The 17,705-nt window shown below is 46.2% G+C and overlaps 1 protein-coding gene across 2 annotated transcripts in view; it reads right to left on the bottom strand.

The window, feature by feature from the left end:
- Positions 1 to 17,705, bottom strand: part of Garem1 (GRB2 associated regulator of MAPK1 subtype 1) — a 180,199-nt gene that overhangs the window by 15,134 nt on the left and 147,360 nt on the right. For both annotated transcript variants that reach the window (XM_075969233.1, XM_075969234.1), the window contains exon 4: positions 12,878 to 14,050. In XM_075969233.1, coding sequence (XP_075825348.1) covers positions 12,878 to 14,050 — 1,173 coding nt within the window. The remainder of the gene's footprint in view (positions 1 to 12,877; positions 14,051 to 17,705) is intronic.

Raw genomic sequence — 17,705 nt, 5'->3', positions numbered from 1 at the left:
ACACAGACTCTCACTGATTCCTGCCTTTGCCGTGCCCCTGCTGGCCACACCCCACTAGAAAACTGATGTGTGCTAACTAACTTACCCGCAATCAGCTCGCCTGAGGATAAAATGGATCTAACAGCATGGTGGTGGTGGTGGGGCTCCCGAAGGAGTCAAACACAACTTCAATAGCTGGGCTGAAATCAAATGCATCATGGGATGGGACAGTCCTTGGCTTTTTTTGAAGAGGGACTGGAAAGTTAGACTTGAGCTCTTGCCTCTCGGGAACAGGTATTTAACCTTTCCTGTCCCCTAAAAGCAGCGGTTACAGCTCTGCTTAGCTGTGAGAGCATCTGGCCAGGAACAGGGTAAAGGACAACAGTTGGGAAAAAATGGATAACTGTTTTTTTCTTGAAATGCCCATGTTAAAAATACTTTATGAAAGTTTAATTGTACAAAGTGGGTTCCTGTGTGGTTGGAAAACAGGCTAGAAAAATATATATGTTTTTACAACAAAAATTCAAGTTTTGCATGTTGTTGTGGTATTTTTACATAAAATGAAAGTTTATTTTCTCCTACTCCATAATTTTGTCATATACTTCCTGGGATTAAAAGAATACAAAAAAAAAATAAAAGTTGCTTCAAGTATCTACGAAGGGTGAGACTTTGATTAGGTGACATTTCTTAGGAAGCCTTTATTTCTGGATACGCTGTAACTCCCTGCTCTTACTCTGGATGGAATACACCTCCACTAGCTGGCCAGTGAGACAGCTTAGGAAAAGGAAACAGATCACATCACCAGCCACATTCTTTGCTTACCATCCTTTAGATGGCTTTCTGGGAAAAACTCAGTTTTATAGCAGAGGCTGAAGGGAAGCAAGTGGGCGTGGGGACACACCCGCCGAGGTCACGCCTCTTTAGAGTTTACTCCCTAAACCTCCCTAGCAGGTGTGGTGGTGGTGGTGGTGGTGCTGCTGCTGCTGGGGGGAGGGGAGGGGCGGGGCGGGGGTAACCTGCCGAAAAGATTACACTGCCTGGAACTGTGAGCTTTTGACTCCTCACCTGTGTTGAGTCTTATGCTTCCATACTGACAGCACTTCAGACACAGACATGCCAATGCTGAGCTTGGTGGAAAGACGGACTCACCTTCATTATGACTTTCTTCTCCAAAAGAACCAAACTGAGGCCAGTGCTGGCAGTCCAAAGAAAGGAGTTTTGTAACCACGCTGCCTTGAACTTTGTAACTTTGCCTTCCCTGTGTGCTCTCTGCCCTGCGTTTTACATTTCTTCCCACACTCTGTCTCCCAGATAACAAAATCATTACAGCCCTAAGAAATCTTCTTTATAAAGAGGCTTTTATACAAAGAGTTCATAACCCTGTCACATAGCCATAAGTGGGTATTTTCAGCCAAACAGAAACACAAGTTTTATCTTATCAAAATGCAATGAATGAATCTCCACTGGATTAATTACCCAAGGCCGACCTACAGTCTAAATCCCCATTCTCAGCTGTGGTGTCTTATTTTCCTTCCTTTCATTGCACTTCGACCACAAGGATCTGAGACAGAGCCTACTGGGAGAGGGCCTCCAATATTCAAGCCTCAGGCAAGGGCAACCAAGAGGGAGCTGCAGTCACTCAGCTGGAGGCAAGAAGGGCAAGTGGCTCTGAAAGAGAGCTGTTGTTTAAGATCAAGGGTGCCATGCAGTTGGGGCCTAGGATAAAGACTTTCCTGAGAAAGGAGAGAATATATGACATATATCACTCAGGGCATATAGCTTTTCTGTCCTCAGTGAATGTCTGAAACATGACTTTCCCACCAGGGTACTATAATTATCTTTATTAGCATACTAGTCACCAAGAGTTCCAGTGGACATAGGAGGGAAAAAAAAGTCTTAGTTTAAAAAATTTCATTTGAAAACAACCTACCTGAAATGGAAGGCAATTAGTTTCAGAATTACCAAAACAGCATACTAATTTAGACGTCATTTCAATTAATAAATGAAAGCCCAGGTATGGCTTGCTTACAAAGTATTCCTCAAAAGTTGCAATTAAAAGTAATTAAATGCCGAAGTTCTAGGAGACCTCATTAATTAGTGGAATCTTGAATGGAGGCTATTGTAGAGTAGTTAGCTTGATGCAAATTATCACTTCTGTGCATCTTTTTCCTGCCTGGGGACTGAAAACCAGGGCCTCGTGCACACCAAGCAAGCATTTCAGTGCTGAGCTATATAAACCCCAGGCTCCAGTTTTCAATTTCTAATGACTTTCAATTTAAACGAATATTAATACATCGGATGTTCTTGGGTAAACCTGTCTTGTAATGCCTTTTCTGATATGAACATGCTTTTCTTTAAAGATGAGAAGACATAGGATCATTTGTGTGTAGTGTGTGTGAGTGCAGATGCACACATACCATGGTGTGCACGCGGAAGTCGCGGAACTCTTTACGGAAGAGTCAGCTCTTTCTTTCCTACCAGGAGTTCTCGGAGATGAACTCGGGTTGTTGGCCTTACACATGAAGCACGGTTAGCCACCTCACTGGCTCCTCCCTACATTTGATAAGGGGGAAAATGCAAAGATAAAATACAAAATTGTGGTTGAATTGTTTCTCATGATCACTTCTCTTAGTTCACAGACAAACCTTTTCACAGATCTTTCTGAACCTGGGTAGTTATGAAAGACCCAAATTCAGAGGCAGGGGCACCCAGGGCTAAAGGGCCGGTGATGCCACAATCCGGCTTGGCTGCGCCAGAGGAAGGGAGAGTTCCACCACGGCAGCTTGGCTCCAGACAGCTATGCATGCAGCCTGGGAATATTAGCTCCTTGACACTTGTACACAGGCACACTTTTTACAAGCACCCTCAAGTTCTTCACACCCCTTCAGTCCCCTTGAAATGAAACTTGCTACTGGGATCCTCAGAGAACTGGATGATAGTGCAGTTTCTTACCATTGGGTTTATGGATCTCCCTCCATTGCCAGATAACTGTGAGAGACACTTACCCTGTGAGGTGTTTTCAAAGGCAAGTTAAAATACTGTTCTAGTTGTGTTTTTAAATTTACTTATTATGTATACAGTGTTCCGCCTGCATATCTGCCTGAAGGCCAGAAGAGGGCACCAGATTTCATTATAGATGGTTGTGAGCCACCATGTTGTTGTTGAGAACTGAACTCAGGACCTCTGGAAGAGTAGCCAGTGCTCTTAACCCCTAGGCCAACTCTCCACCTCTGTTCTAGTTTTAAAATCAAGTGTTCTCTTGTATGAGGGAGAGCAGCTCCTCTGAGTATTGATCTGCCTCTCTGGACTTGCACATGCTTGTGTCCTGACCCTTTGGAGGGACCTTACTTCCCCTCTGCACCCATTAGTCAAGGAAGGATGGGATGTTAGGGACAAACCTCAGCCGTCCACACATCCTGTAGGTCTCATTGTGGTGTGCTCCCTTAAGGCATTATTAACGATGAATATCCCACCTACTAATGATGAGTGACATCATTCTTCCTCCTACAGCCCAGTCCTCACGCCTGCCTCTCAGGAGCTACAAGGACTGTCTGAAAGGACTGTCTGTCTGAAAGGGCAACATCACTTTCTATCTGGCTGTGAGCTGGAACCCAGCCTACATTCAATTACTGCTCCTCTTCATTTTGAATGTTTACTAAGTGCTAAGGAGTCGTGCCAAGTCCTTTGTGTAACACAATAACACAGTGAAGAACTTATCATCCCACAGGCACTGACTCTGGAGGGCTCCATATTTTGCCCAAGTGTAAAGCTGCTAAGCTGAATGAGGGTGCTGCTCCACATGGGGCTCTCAGGCGCGACTACATGTAGTGATCTATCCTGTGGTGTGGATACCAGTGCTCCCCTGAGTTCCGCCACTGGGAAAATGACTCCAGGGATCTAGGTATCTTCCATTCCCACTGACTGTTAAGCTTGCTGAAGCCTACTCAGACACTGGCTTCCAGCTGAAATGAGTTTCTTCTAGTGCCTGTTGCACCAGGGCCCAGTCAGCCCAGCTGTCCACTCAGGCTCTAAGTCTTACGTGGTGTGCTTCGTTAAGGGCATTATTAATGATGGGTTTCCCACCTTCTAATGACGAGTGACTTCATTCCTCCTCCTATAGCTCAGTTCTCATACCCCGCCTCCTCTTTGCAGCTGCAAAAGCATCCTGTCCGTCAGAAGAGTTAACAAATTCACAAACACTGTTGTAAAACTGGGTGAGATCAGCAGCTCCAATCCAGAGCTCATCCCAAGTCTTCCTTTCACCAGCATTACAGATTGGGCAATACCCACAACCAGCTAAGTGAATGTACAGAAGCTGCTGGTCCCAGATAGGACACTGCTGCCCAAATGGCGTCAGAAGGTGGAGACCTGGAGATGCAGTTGGCTGTTTTGGAGTTGGGGATTGAACTGATGCTTCGTGCATGCTAGATAAGTTCTCTGCTTCCAAGCTTCCAAGTCTGACCTTTAGTCGGACTCTAGGCTTCACACCTCTGGTCAGACCCTGGGCTTCACATCTCCCATCAGACCCTGGGCTTCACACCTCCCATCAGACCCTGAGCATCATACCTCCCATCAGACCCTGAGCATCACACCTCCCATCAGACCCTAAGCATCACACCTCCCGTCAGACCCTGAGCATCACACCTCCCATCAGACCCTAAGCATCACACCTCCCGTCAGACCCTGAGCATCACACCTCCCGTCAGACCCTGAGCATCATACCTCCCATCAGACCCTGAGCATCACACCTCCCGTCAGACTCTGAGCATCACACCTCCCATCAGACCCTAAGCATCACACCTCAGGTCAGACTTGGGCTTCACACCTCTGGTCAGACACTGAACTTCACACCTCCCGTCATACCCTGAGCTTCACACCTCCCATCAGACTCTGAGCTTCACACCTCTGGTCAGACCCTGAGCTTCACACCTCCGGTCAGACACTGAGCATCACACCTCTGGTCAGACCCTGAATTTTTTTGGTATTTTTTCCTACTTTTTGCTATTTTCTTGTAAAAAAATTCATCCTGTGTGGTCACCATAGCTAGCATTGTGCTGTGTAAGGTCACTTTCATAGAAGTGTGTACTGTATACTGAGCATGCACTCCTATCTCTAACACTCTTCTCTCTCTACTCCTGGTTCCCCTAAATAGGTCCGCTTCTACTTTCACCACACACACACACACACACACACATACCACACATACCACACACACACACACCACACACACATACACACACCACACACATACACACACATACACACACACACACCACACACACACACCACACACACACACACCCCACACACACACACACACACACCACACACACACACACCACACACATACACACACACCACACACACACACACCACACACACACACACCACACACACACACACACCACACACACACGCACACACCACACACACACACCACACACACACACACCACACACATACACACACACCACACACACACACCACACACACACATACCACACACACACGCACACACCACACACACACACCACACACACACACACCACACACACACGCACACCACACACACACGCACACACCACACACACACACACACCACACACACACGCACACACCACACACACACGCACACACCACACACACACACACCACACACACACACACCACACACACACACCACACACATACACACACCACACACACACGCACACACCACACACACACACCACACACACACACACCACACACACACGCACACACCACACACACACACACCACACACACACCACACACCACACACACACACACACACCACACACACACACACCACACACACACACACACCACACACACACACACCACACACACACGCACACACACACGCACACACCACACACACACACACCACACACATACACACACACCACACACACACCACACACATACACACACACCACACACACACACCACACACACACATACCACACACACACGCACACACCACACACACACACACCACACACACACCACACACATACACACACCACACACACGCACACACCACACACACACACACCACACACACACCACACACACACACACACCACACACACACGCACACACCACACACACACACCACACACACACCACACACCACACACACACACACCACACACACACACACACCACACACACACACACACCACACACACACCACACACACACCACACACACACCACACACACACACACCATACACACACACACACCACACACACACACACCACACACACACACACACCACACACACACCACACACACACACCATACACACACACACCACACACACACACACACACACACCACACACACCACACACACACCACACACACACCACACACACACACACCACACACACACACCACACACACACACACCACACACACACACCACACACACACACACCACACACACCACACACACACCACACACACACACACACCACACACACACCACACACACACACACACCACACACACACACCACACACACACACACCACACACACACACACCACACACACACCACACACACACACACCACACACACCACACACACACGCACACCACACACACACACACCATACACACACACACACACCACACACACACACACACCACACACACACACACCATACACACATACAACACACACACACAAGTGCACTTTTATGTATTTGTATAAAACTGAGATCCTCAAATAACAGAAAACATAGGCTGTTTGTCTTTCTGAGACTAATTCCCTTAATGTAATTATTTCTAGTTATATCAATTTCCTGCAAATGATGACTTTGTCCTTCCTAGCTGCAGAGATTTCCACAGTGTACAAACAGCAAACTTTCCTTCTCCATCCCTCTGCTGTTGGACACCTGGGCTGCTTCTGTAACTTGGCTAATGTCAACAGCGCTGTTCTAAACACTGAAGAACAAGTCTCTGAGATGCTGACTTCAGGTAAACAGTAGGCGCTGCACTTCTGATAGCCTCTAGAGGTGGGGACGGGGAGAGGGAAAAGTAGGGCCCAGGCAGACAGAGAGAGACAGAGGAGTTCTTGAAGACTGTCGCATGTCAAGTGTCTGGGTAAACGTTCTATAAACATTAGGGGGCTGGAGTCATAGCTCAGTGGTTAGGAACCCTGGGTGTTCTTCCAGAGTACCCAGGTTCAGTGCCCAGCATACACATGGCAGCTTAGAACTGTCTACAACTCCAGTTCCAGGGGAGCTGACACCGTCACACAGACATGAATGCAGGCAAAACACCAATGCACATAAAATAAAATAAATTACTAAAAAATATTAGGCAATATTCAGGAATTAAAGTCATGAATAGAGGCCCACAAGGAAGAATGAGTTATTATAAACTCATGGATCAAAGGATAATGTACTTAAGAATAACTTTCAGGTCATCACAGTATAGAGATCCTTGCAAAACTCATCCAAAATTACCTTTATTTATTACACGTGTGTGTACATGCACATGAGCCACGATACAAGCGTGGGGGTCAGACAGCTCACAGGTATTGGCTGGGAACTCCTACCACGTGAGTCTCAGCTACTGAGCTCAAGCTGTCAGGCCTGGTGGCAAGCACATCTCGCCTGCCCACCTAACAAGGCCTGAAGGTGACAATGGCCTGCCAGGGAGCGTGGCATGGTCCTTAACTTGTGCTCTGCTGTACAGTGGCAGAGTTCCTTCTCCCTAGACATCATTTCCTTTTGCTTTTCCCTAAGACACTTCTGTCAAGAGGAGTGCTCTCCTATTCCAGGGAGGCGAGTGGTAGCATGTTGTTAAAAACCCCTGGGAAACTGTCTTTACCGAGAGGCGTCATGATGACGGTGTAATTCTAAGTTTCGCACAAAGAAACAAAGGCCATCAGTGTCCACTAGAGAGAAAGCACAAAGCACAACTCAGCAGCAACGGGTAGGCATCTGGGACGAAAAGGATGAGCAGACAGGCACCAAGGACAGCACTGCACTGCAGGACCGCACCGCAGCAGCAGTAACAGGCCAGCACCGCACCACAGGACCGCACCACAGGACCGCACCACAGGACCGCACCACAGGACCGCACCACAGCAGCAGTAACAGGCCAGCACCGCACCGCAGGACCGCACCACAGCAGCAGTAACAGGCCAGCACCGCACCACAGGACCGCACCACAGGACCGCAGGGCAGCGGCGGTAACAGGCCAGCAGCAGTACAGGCCAGCACCGCACCACAGGACCGCACCACAGCAGCAGTAACAGGCCAGCACCGCACCGCAGGACCGCACCACAGCAGCAGTAACAGGCCAGCACCGCACCACAGGACCGCACCACAGGACCGCAGGGCAGCGGCGGTAACAGGCCAGCAGCAGTACAGGCCAGCACCGCACCACAGGACCGCACCACAGCAGCAGTAACAGGCCAGCACCGCACCGCAGGACCGCACCACAGCAGCAGTAACAGGCCAGCACCGCACCACAGGACCGCACCGCAGGACCGCACCACAGGACCGCACCACAGGACCGCACCACAGGACCGCACCGCAGCAGCAGTAACAGGCCAGCACTGCACCACAGGACCGCACCACAGGACCACAAGGCAGCGGCGGTAACAGGCCAGCTCGCCTCCTGTTTGTGCACACACTCTTTTGTTGGCTGTTCTACCGCTCTAGCAGTTCCTGCAGGGGACGGTCAACTTCCTAGATAAGTGTTCTGCTGGCTTTGGTTACGGTTTAAGTGAGACATTTCTCCCAAAGGAACAGGTGTTTGAATATTTGGTCTCCAGCTGGTGGAGCTGTTGTGGAATGCTATGGAACCCTGAGGAGGTGGAGCTCAGTTGGAAGGCATTGATAATGGAGGTGGGTACTTCTTATCACTCTCTCTGCTTCCTGCCTGGTGACAACCTGATAGTTGCTATATACTTTCCCTGTCGCAGACCCTACCATTAGTCCAGATAACGCTTCCCACAGGCCGCTTCCACCATATCGGTTTTGTTACAGTGACTTCAGGGATTGGGTGGAGTGGGTGCTCGAAACAAGGCCATTTCTCTCCCAGCACTCCAAATACCCAAGGCAGAACTCTGAGTTCAGTCTATGGGAACACTTGAATTTATACCCCATTAAAGTTCTTGTTTGAAAATTATAAGCTGAAGCCACATCTAACAGTCATGATAGTCTCTGGTTTCCCCACACATACTAAAAATGGAAAATTCATTTCATGGTCACAGAACCAATAAAAAAAATGGCTTCAGTTAAAATATCTAGCCTTTCCTTAGAAAGTAAATGATTTTCAGGTGTTTATAACACACCCTTTATGTTTATCGTGTTTTATAAACACTGGGCATGCCGAGAAGAGTTTCTTGTGTCATGAGAAATTACAGCATGAACTAGAGGCCTGGGTCTTTCTCTCTGGCATTTGCTTTTAGTTTCAAATTTAAGTCTGATGTTTTTCTTTTAGACCCAAGGTAAAGACAGGATGACAGCTCAGTCATTTCTTTTTAAAGTTATTGTAAGTACCATCAAGAGGTTTAAATCATTATAAAAATGCTGCTAAATCTTATGCAAGTGACTTAACACAGATTGATGGAACAAAAACTGCACTTTAAAAACTGTGTACATCAAATGAAAAATATCTTGTTCGCAACCCTGTTTACAAATTTCAGTGACCTCAGATCAGCCACGCGGCAGTGACCTTTGAGGAAAGGCAGTCTCGGTGCCCATCAGAGTCAATGCAATCTTGCAAACTGACATAATTCTTGCCAAAAGCCCCTAGGAACCCACCCAACCTCAGGGATGTGCCAAATAACCTCAGGCACTTCTCTCCACGAACACCTAGGAAAAGTATTCATCCATCAGGGATGAAGAAATTCTGAGATAACCAAAGCTGATCACAAGAAGCACAGGATTTGGGGCAATACACTGAAACATGTAACAGCACAAAACAACATTAATCCCCCTCACCCCCAAAAAAGCTCTCAATCTTTAGTAGGCAAGGAATCAGTCATAGTCATGATGGGACTTCTTAACATTGATATTCCTGTTCATCTGTCACCAGCCACAAAACGCAACAATAACAAAAAACCAAGTGATATTAGTTTCTAGTCTCTAGATTTGGTTGCATAAGTGACCCTGGGTGTGATCGCCTTGATGAGTACACCTGAGTCAATTAACAAACATTTGGGCCACCGCAAGTAAGGCAGGACCAAAGTTCAATAGGAAAAACTCAGGTAGTTGTGTTCCTGATACAGATCAATGTTGATCATGAAGTCACATCAGACATATTGCTGAGGTCTGACATCATTAAAGGTGTCTAGCGCTTGCTAGGAAGGGTGTCCTGTACTTGTATTTATTTATTGAAAATCCTTAGAGAACCTCTGACATGAATATAAGGTTTAAAGGTTTGAGGACCTCAAGTCACCCAGAATTCAGCAAAAATTCTAGGATCTCCTATTGAATGCAGGTATTTCTCTGCATTGTGCGTGGAGTCTTTGAAAGGCTCTGTAGAAGCACAGCACAGTCCAGTCTTGCGGTATCTGGGAAGCCGAAAGGGAATCCTGTCTTAGGAAACCTCTGTAGCAGCAAGGACCCTTTGTGGGCAGCCGGTCAGATGTCTGGGATGAACTCCTGCCAACCCCAGGCTGTCCACACTTTGGCTCCAGCTTTCTGACTGCCCCTTCATGCACGTTCCATAGAACCTGCGCATGCACGCTCCATAGAACTTGAGCACTTAGGCCATCTCTGGATCCACATCCTCTTTCTCTGGAATGCGCCTCCCCCAATTTCTCTTCTCTTCTTTTTTTTTTTTATCTTTTGGGTTTATTTTTTTGAGATAGGGTTTCTATATGTAACTTTGGCTATCCTAAAACTTGGTCTGTAGACCAGGCTGGCCTCAAACTCACAGAGATCCACCCTCTTCTGCCTTCTGAGTGCAGGGATTAAAGGGGTAGGCTGCTGCCACAGCCACTACCACCTGGCTGCTCTGCTTTTCTAGTTCCTGCATATTTTTGATCCCATTGAAAACGCCATTCTCTCTCCTAAGGCTTCACTCATTCACCTCCCACCGGGAGTTCCTCTCTGTGCTCTGAACTGCCTCACAAGCTTTCTGTCTCTTGACGGTTCCTCATCCTTTAACTTGGACTTCAGCATCTCTTTGCACTTGTTACCTCTTCTACAACTGATATCTGTATTTCTAGCAGCTCTCCGAGTAACTTCACAGGTTTGAAAGTGGATTTGCTACAACTCTAGGGTCTCAGTGAGGTGTCGGAAGACCAGTTAATGGGGGAAGCGTGTGGGAGGGCTGCTTTCCCATTTCTTTGTTTTTAAAAAATATTTAAAACAAAAAACATTATTTTATTTGTGTGTGTGTGTGTGTGTATGTCCGTGTGTGTGTGCGCGCGCACATGCGCATGTCCGTGTGTGTGCTTATGTCTGCACACACCCACATAGGCCAAAAAAGGTGTTGGATCCTCTGGAGCTAGAGTTACAGGCAGTTGTGAGCTGCCTGACATTGGTGCTGGAAACTGAATTCGGGTCCTGTGCAAGAACAGCAAGCACTCTTAACCTTTGAGTCTTCCCTCCTGTAAAAAAGATGCTGAACACTAGATAGAAAAAAGAACCATTGTAGCAGATGTCAAATAAATGGAGAGAGTGATCATTGGCGCCTCTGTGGCTTTCTCCTCCAGACAGAATGGGATTCTCAACCAAGGAAGGTGGTCAAAAGACAAGAGACAGGTCCTTCCTCCTGTGTCCTCATTTTGGATTTGGGGGCTGCTGGGGATTAAATCATGGGCCACTGTTGAAGAAACTATATTATTTGAATCACTGCTTGGCCTATTAGCTCTAACTTCTTATTGGCTAGCTCTTACATATTAATTTAACCCATTTCTATTAATCTGTGTATTGCCACGATGATGTGGCTTACCAGGTAAAATTCTGGTATCTGTCTCCGGCAGGGTTACATGGCTTCTTCTGACTCTGCCTTCTTTCTCCCAGAATTCTGTTTAGTTTTCCCCTCCTAGCTAAGTTCTGCCTGCTATAGGCCAAAGCAGTTTATTTATTTATTAACCAATAAAAGCAACATGTAGACAGACAAACCTCCCACACCAGGCCACATGCATGGTAAAAGCAGGCTCCGGCATTGAAGTAACCACTCCAGCCATTAACCAAGCTTTTCACACTGAAACTCCACAGGCACCTTACCAAGCTCCGAATTATCCTCTAATATAAATAAAACTACAGGGCACCTGGTTCTGTGGCGTGTGTGTACCCCCACTATGATCTCAGTATAACTCAGGGACGTGAGAGCGTTATTGGAGATACTGAGGTCTCCTTTTTCTTCCCATCTCAAGCACAGAGGATGTGCTGTCCCTTCAGACATAGCACTGTCCCTGCAAGTGAACGATGCCGTTTCCCTGGTTTCCTCTTCCCTCCTCTCTCCATACACACTTGTCTGTGAATATTGCTGGTCTGCCTACAAACCATATTCCAAACCTCATGTCTTCAGGTCATCTATCCTGGACAGCTGCTACAGTTTAGACACTGTCACTTAAACCTGTTATGACTGTCCCTTTCCTGGCCACCTAGTGTCCCCTGTCTCATCCCTGTAATTTGTTTTCTAGGCAATAGCAAGTCAGGCTTAAAGATCTGCTATTAGGAGCTCTCAGAGTTTCCCGCCCAGCATAGAAGAGGCCTATCACCTGCCCACCGAAGTAGCTGGGCTAGCATCCGTATTTCACTCCAAATCAAGTACATTTATTCATCCTGACCATCTTGAATCGGGAACTTTCTTAAAGAAAATACGTGAGGTGATGACTGGGCAGACAGAAGAAAGACAGGCAGACCATTCACACCGGGAAGTGACTTACGGCTTCAGATTTGGGAGGCACTGGAGGTGGAGGTAGGGCGATTTCTGAAGACTTCATTGTGGCTCCCAGGGTCGCAGGGGAAGGGAGAGAAGAAGTTGCACATTTGGACCGCGTGGAGCCTCTCAAGGGGTCACACCTGCTCTTCTCACTGAGGGAGCGAGTGAGAGGTTGGTGGCTAGGCTTGCCTTCCTCCAGCCACAGCTCTTCATAGGGAACGTCCGCCTTCCCTGGGACGCCCACCGACTCCTCACTAGCTTCTGGGAAAAGGTAGTCACTCCCGCTGTCGCCAGAGTCTTGATAGGGAAGGACGTCATGGGGAAAAGGGGCCCATTCTCCCCCAAGGTCCCTGCAGCCATGGAGGTTCACCTCACTGTTACCATGAAGATTGTTGCCGTATACGCAGACTGAGAGTCGGTGGAAGGATTGGGTGAGCTCATCACGGGCATAGCTGAGGGAGTTGGGCAAATGGTTGTGGCCAGAGCAACGGCCCTTTTTGGGGCTCTTGCAGTCTTCATTCCAGTCTGTTTTCACATCGCGCACAGCCCGTGAATACTCATCGATGTCAAACTGTTCTTGGCAGATGCCCAGCCAGTGATGGACTAGGGTTTCTGGCCACACCTCTCCCTTCACCAGGTGCTCCGGGAGGCTGAACTTGGGGACAGTCAAGTGCAAAGGAAAGTGCATGGGGAGGATCTTGTTGTTCCGGAGCACACAGCACACCACCACTGTCTTGGTCTGGATATTCACAAACTTGTAGCGGTGTCCCTCTCTAATGAAGTGAAGGTCATAGGGGTTTCTGGGTGGAGGACTGGGCACCGTCACATTCACGGGGAGCCTAGTCTTCTCCACGATGTTTCGGATAGTGTGTTCCCCTTCCTGCATCTGAAGCTCCAGGGGACTTCGGGTGCTAAACCTGCCCTTGCATTGGAATGGAAGGCTGATACTTTCATTGGTCCGGTGGTTCATGCAGATGAGGCAGGGCATTTTGCCTTTCCCCAGCTTGCTGATGGAGTTGAGTTTCCCAATCTTTTTGAAAATTGTGTTGAGTCGCGACTTTTCCTTGAAGGTCTTTGCATAAAGGATTTCTGCCTGCCCCATTAGGGTGAGCTCGTCCCCAGTACACAGGGTGATGTTGTAAACTTCGGTGTCTTCGTTGCATTCGCCGGACGCAACCTATGACGTGATAAACCGAATTCCACGTTAGTGAGGACACACAGGCAAGCGAACGCTATGCTTCACTTTAATTCTAAATGCGGATGGTTCGGTTTTATTGACATGGCTGACAACAGCCACATTTTTCTTATTTGTCACATATATTTATTTTGAAGAAAAACTGAAGTAAACGCTGCCGAAAACTTTGTCATTCTGAACTAGTGTTTTATTTATCCTCTGACAATTTCACACACGTCTACCATGCATTTTGAGCAGTCTCCTCTGTTTTCTTCTCTCAGCCCCTGTCCCTCTTAAATTGTTCTTCTTCCCAGGATGTTCTCTCCTACTTTCTTGTCTTTTAAAGTTTTTGAATAACCCACTGAGTTAACTGGGCTTCCCTCATGTGAATGGGTGTGGGGCTAGTTACTGGATCATGGATGGTTTATCAGTGGCCAGACGCCTGAAGAAAGATAACTCCCCCTCCTCCAACAGCCATTAACTACCAACTGCCCCTCAGTTGAAAAGAAAAACAGGCTTGATGTAAGACAACATTAATTTAGGCCTTAATTTAGTTTATCATTGTTTTTTACCTTGGTCTTTTTGAGATGTGGCCTTACACAGCTGGGGCTGGCCTCAAATCGACCAGGCAGCTGGGGCCACCTTCTGCCTCAGTGCCCTGACTAAAGGCACGTGCCAGCACTCCAGTTTTACACTGGATCATTAAAACAGCTTTACCCTTATAGACAGAGAGAGGTCTATTTGATGGATAATTATTTTGGAATAGTAACATTATTTTTTGCCACTATAACATTTCCATAAACAAGGTAGAAAAAAATTCTTTTTGGTATTTAAGATTTTGTTGAAGTTTACCGGTTAAAAATCTCCTAATAAATAGGTTTTTAAAATTTGGAACTGAGACAAAGGATTACAAAACTTTTTGTGCTTTACTAGATATTGAACCTGGGCTTTGAGCAAGCTAGACAACTGGTCTACCACCAAGCTATACCCCAGATCCTTAAAATGCTTTATTTCTCCATTAAAAAAGATTAGTATGCAAGGCATTCATAGTTATTGGAAGAAATATAAGACATAAAAATAACACAAACCTATATTATTTTCTTACTTCATATCATCTGTCAAAAATCTTACATAAATAGAAATAAGAAATGGTATGTATTAGTTATCTCAGGGATCTGTAAAGCCGCCCTCTGGAGTTTCCAATTGAAATCTCCCCATTTTCCCGTGTGCATACTTCACTAATAATAACTGTCATTTAAGACATTTATTTATTACACAAAGATGGGCTTTAGTTTGTTTTGGCCAGTTCCTTTTTGTTAGAAAAGTGGTAGTTTCCCCCCACATTTAGCAATTATAAATAGTACTGCAATGTAAACTTTTATAGTTCAAAGATTTCCATAGGAAGCAGCAACAGAATCAGAACTGTAGGGGCCACAGCTATGTGAATCTGAGGTGAAACGGGACCTTTGCTTTTCATTCATGCTGTACTTACACATCACCAACCTGAAAGAAAAGCCTGCATCCTTAGTTTACTTATTCAGGTTTTGTGTTAAGAGCTTTGACTATTAGTGAGTTGATGCTTGGGGTATTAACTCATCTCTTTGGGTCTCTCTCTTTTTTGAGACAGGGTTTCTCTGTGTAACAGCCCTGGCTGTCCTGAAACTCACTTTGTAGACCAGGTTGACCTCAAACTCATAGAGATTAGCCTGCTTCTGCCTCCCTAATGCTATGATTAAAGGCATTTGCCTCCACGCCTGACTCTTTAGGTCTCTTCTTAGAGGTTTTTTTTTTTTTATGTAAAATCAATGGATTTCATACTATATAGTTTTGACTGTTCCTCAGTTTTAACTTTGTGGCTTCTTTAAATGAATTTTTTCTTTTTTATAAAAACATAGACAGTATTTCCAGAATTATCTTTTGTGATTTATTCTGTGGTGCTACTATTCTAGCTGAAAAGACAGAGACCAATGGTTTTAAACCAGGGTGATTTTACAACCCTCCCAGGAGATGGGTGGCAATTTCTGGAGACATTTTTGTTGTCATGATGAGGGGAGCTGCTTTTCATATCTCTGGGCACTGACCAGGGTACTCCTAAGCATGAACAATTCATAGGGCAGCCTGTTGCCCTGCCCCTCAGAAAAGACTACTCAAGTTCAAAATTTTAATCGCACTCAAATTGGGAGTTGCTAGTGTAATTACCAACATTGCTGGCCAGCATGTGGATGGTTTCATTTACTAATAAAATTATTTAACTGAATTCTCTTTGGTGGATTATTTTTAAAGTTAATAGAGTCTCTAGTATATTTCCTAAATAATATCCTATCATAGCTGAAGTGCCATCTTTAATATGTGTTAAAATTCACAAAACAAGTACTTAAAGGTTTGTGAATACATATCTATTTTGAGGACATATATCATAGTTATCCGTCCTACCATAGTTACACTGTTTAACTTCCTGTGTCTTTGCAATCACTTCATTACATTCGATAATAAATCTCTTTGTTATTCTGACTCAAAATCCCCACTGAAGCTGTCAATCAACTAACACCCTTGTTAGTTGTGAGTTAGAAGTGAGCTGGCCTCACTTCAAGAGTTGTGGTCCTGGGGTGATGTGTGTGTGTGTGTTGCTGCTGTTTTGCTAAAGGAACAGGGTGTCAAACTCTGCCAATATTTATATTTATACCCACAGATTAGTGTTGCCATTAGCCTTGGTCAGGGAAGTTTCTGTTTGCAATGGACACCAGCTAGTATAGAGACTTATAACTTGTCAAGTGTTGAGAATAAGTTAACTGTTGAAAGCTCAGCCTTAAATGGGCGTCTATATCAATTCTTCAGCACTTTGGTACACTGCAGAAGAGTGAGGTGGAAAAACAGTAAGAACTGGAAGGTGAGGAGGCCATGACCTGGTTCTAACATCCATGAACTTACAACAACAGTGTTTACCTGCAGGAGACCTGTTTAAGACAGGGCTCATCACCCTTCCCTTAGGGATAAGGGAGGGGTACCTATAGCCTTATCCCTCTCTGAAGAGCAGTTAAAAGATAGCAGGGAGAAAGGGATGAGGGTGCTCAGTGGTGAAGTCATGAGCAAGTTGCCTTTGGGCAAGTAAATCATATCACCTGTACTCAAGCAGACACCCTTAACTAAATGCAATAGATCATCAGAGTAGGAGGGGGACTTGTCACAAAGAAATAGTGCAGTACTAGGGGGACAAGAAAGAATGGAGAGATATCATCAAAGTATATTATATATATGTTCAATATGGCCATGGCCAACTGGAGAATCTAATCCAGACTGAGCTGCTCTGGCAACTGCAGAAACCACGTTTCTTTTCTAAGGGAAAGTCAGGGGGTTGTTTTAGTCGTTAGTCCACACACTAGTGACCCTAGAAGATATTATTTCTACTGTGACAGCCGTTCCAGATGCCCACACCCATGACTTCTCGCAGATGACGCCCGTGCAGACTGGCATGACTGTGCAGAAACGCTGTGGTTAGCAAACAGAAGGCTACACACATGTGTGACTGGATATGTAAACAGCCCTGCTCAATCTCCCAGGGTCAGTTAGGGAGGCCTCCCTCTTCCACACTGCTTCTCCACCCCGACAGGCCGTGGGTTGCAGTCGAGATCTCAATTTCTTTTGGAGGCTTCATTGCCTA

This window comes from Microtus pennsylvanicus, chromosome 4, assembly GCF_037038515.1.
Source record: "Microtus pennsylvanicus isolate mMicPen1 chromosome 4, mMicPen1.hap1, whole genome shotgun sequence".
Classification (NCBI taxonomy): domain Eukaryota; kingdom Metazoa; phylum Chordata; class Mammalia; order Rodentia; family Cricetidae; genus Microtus; species Microtus pennsylvanicus.
Note: the sequence above shows the minus strand (reverse complement) of the source record. Positions and strands in the feature narration are given on the sequence as shown.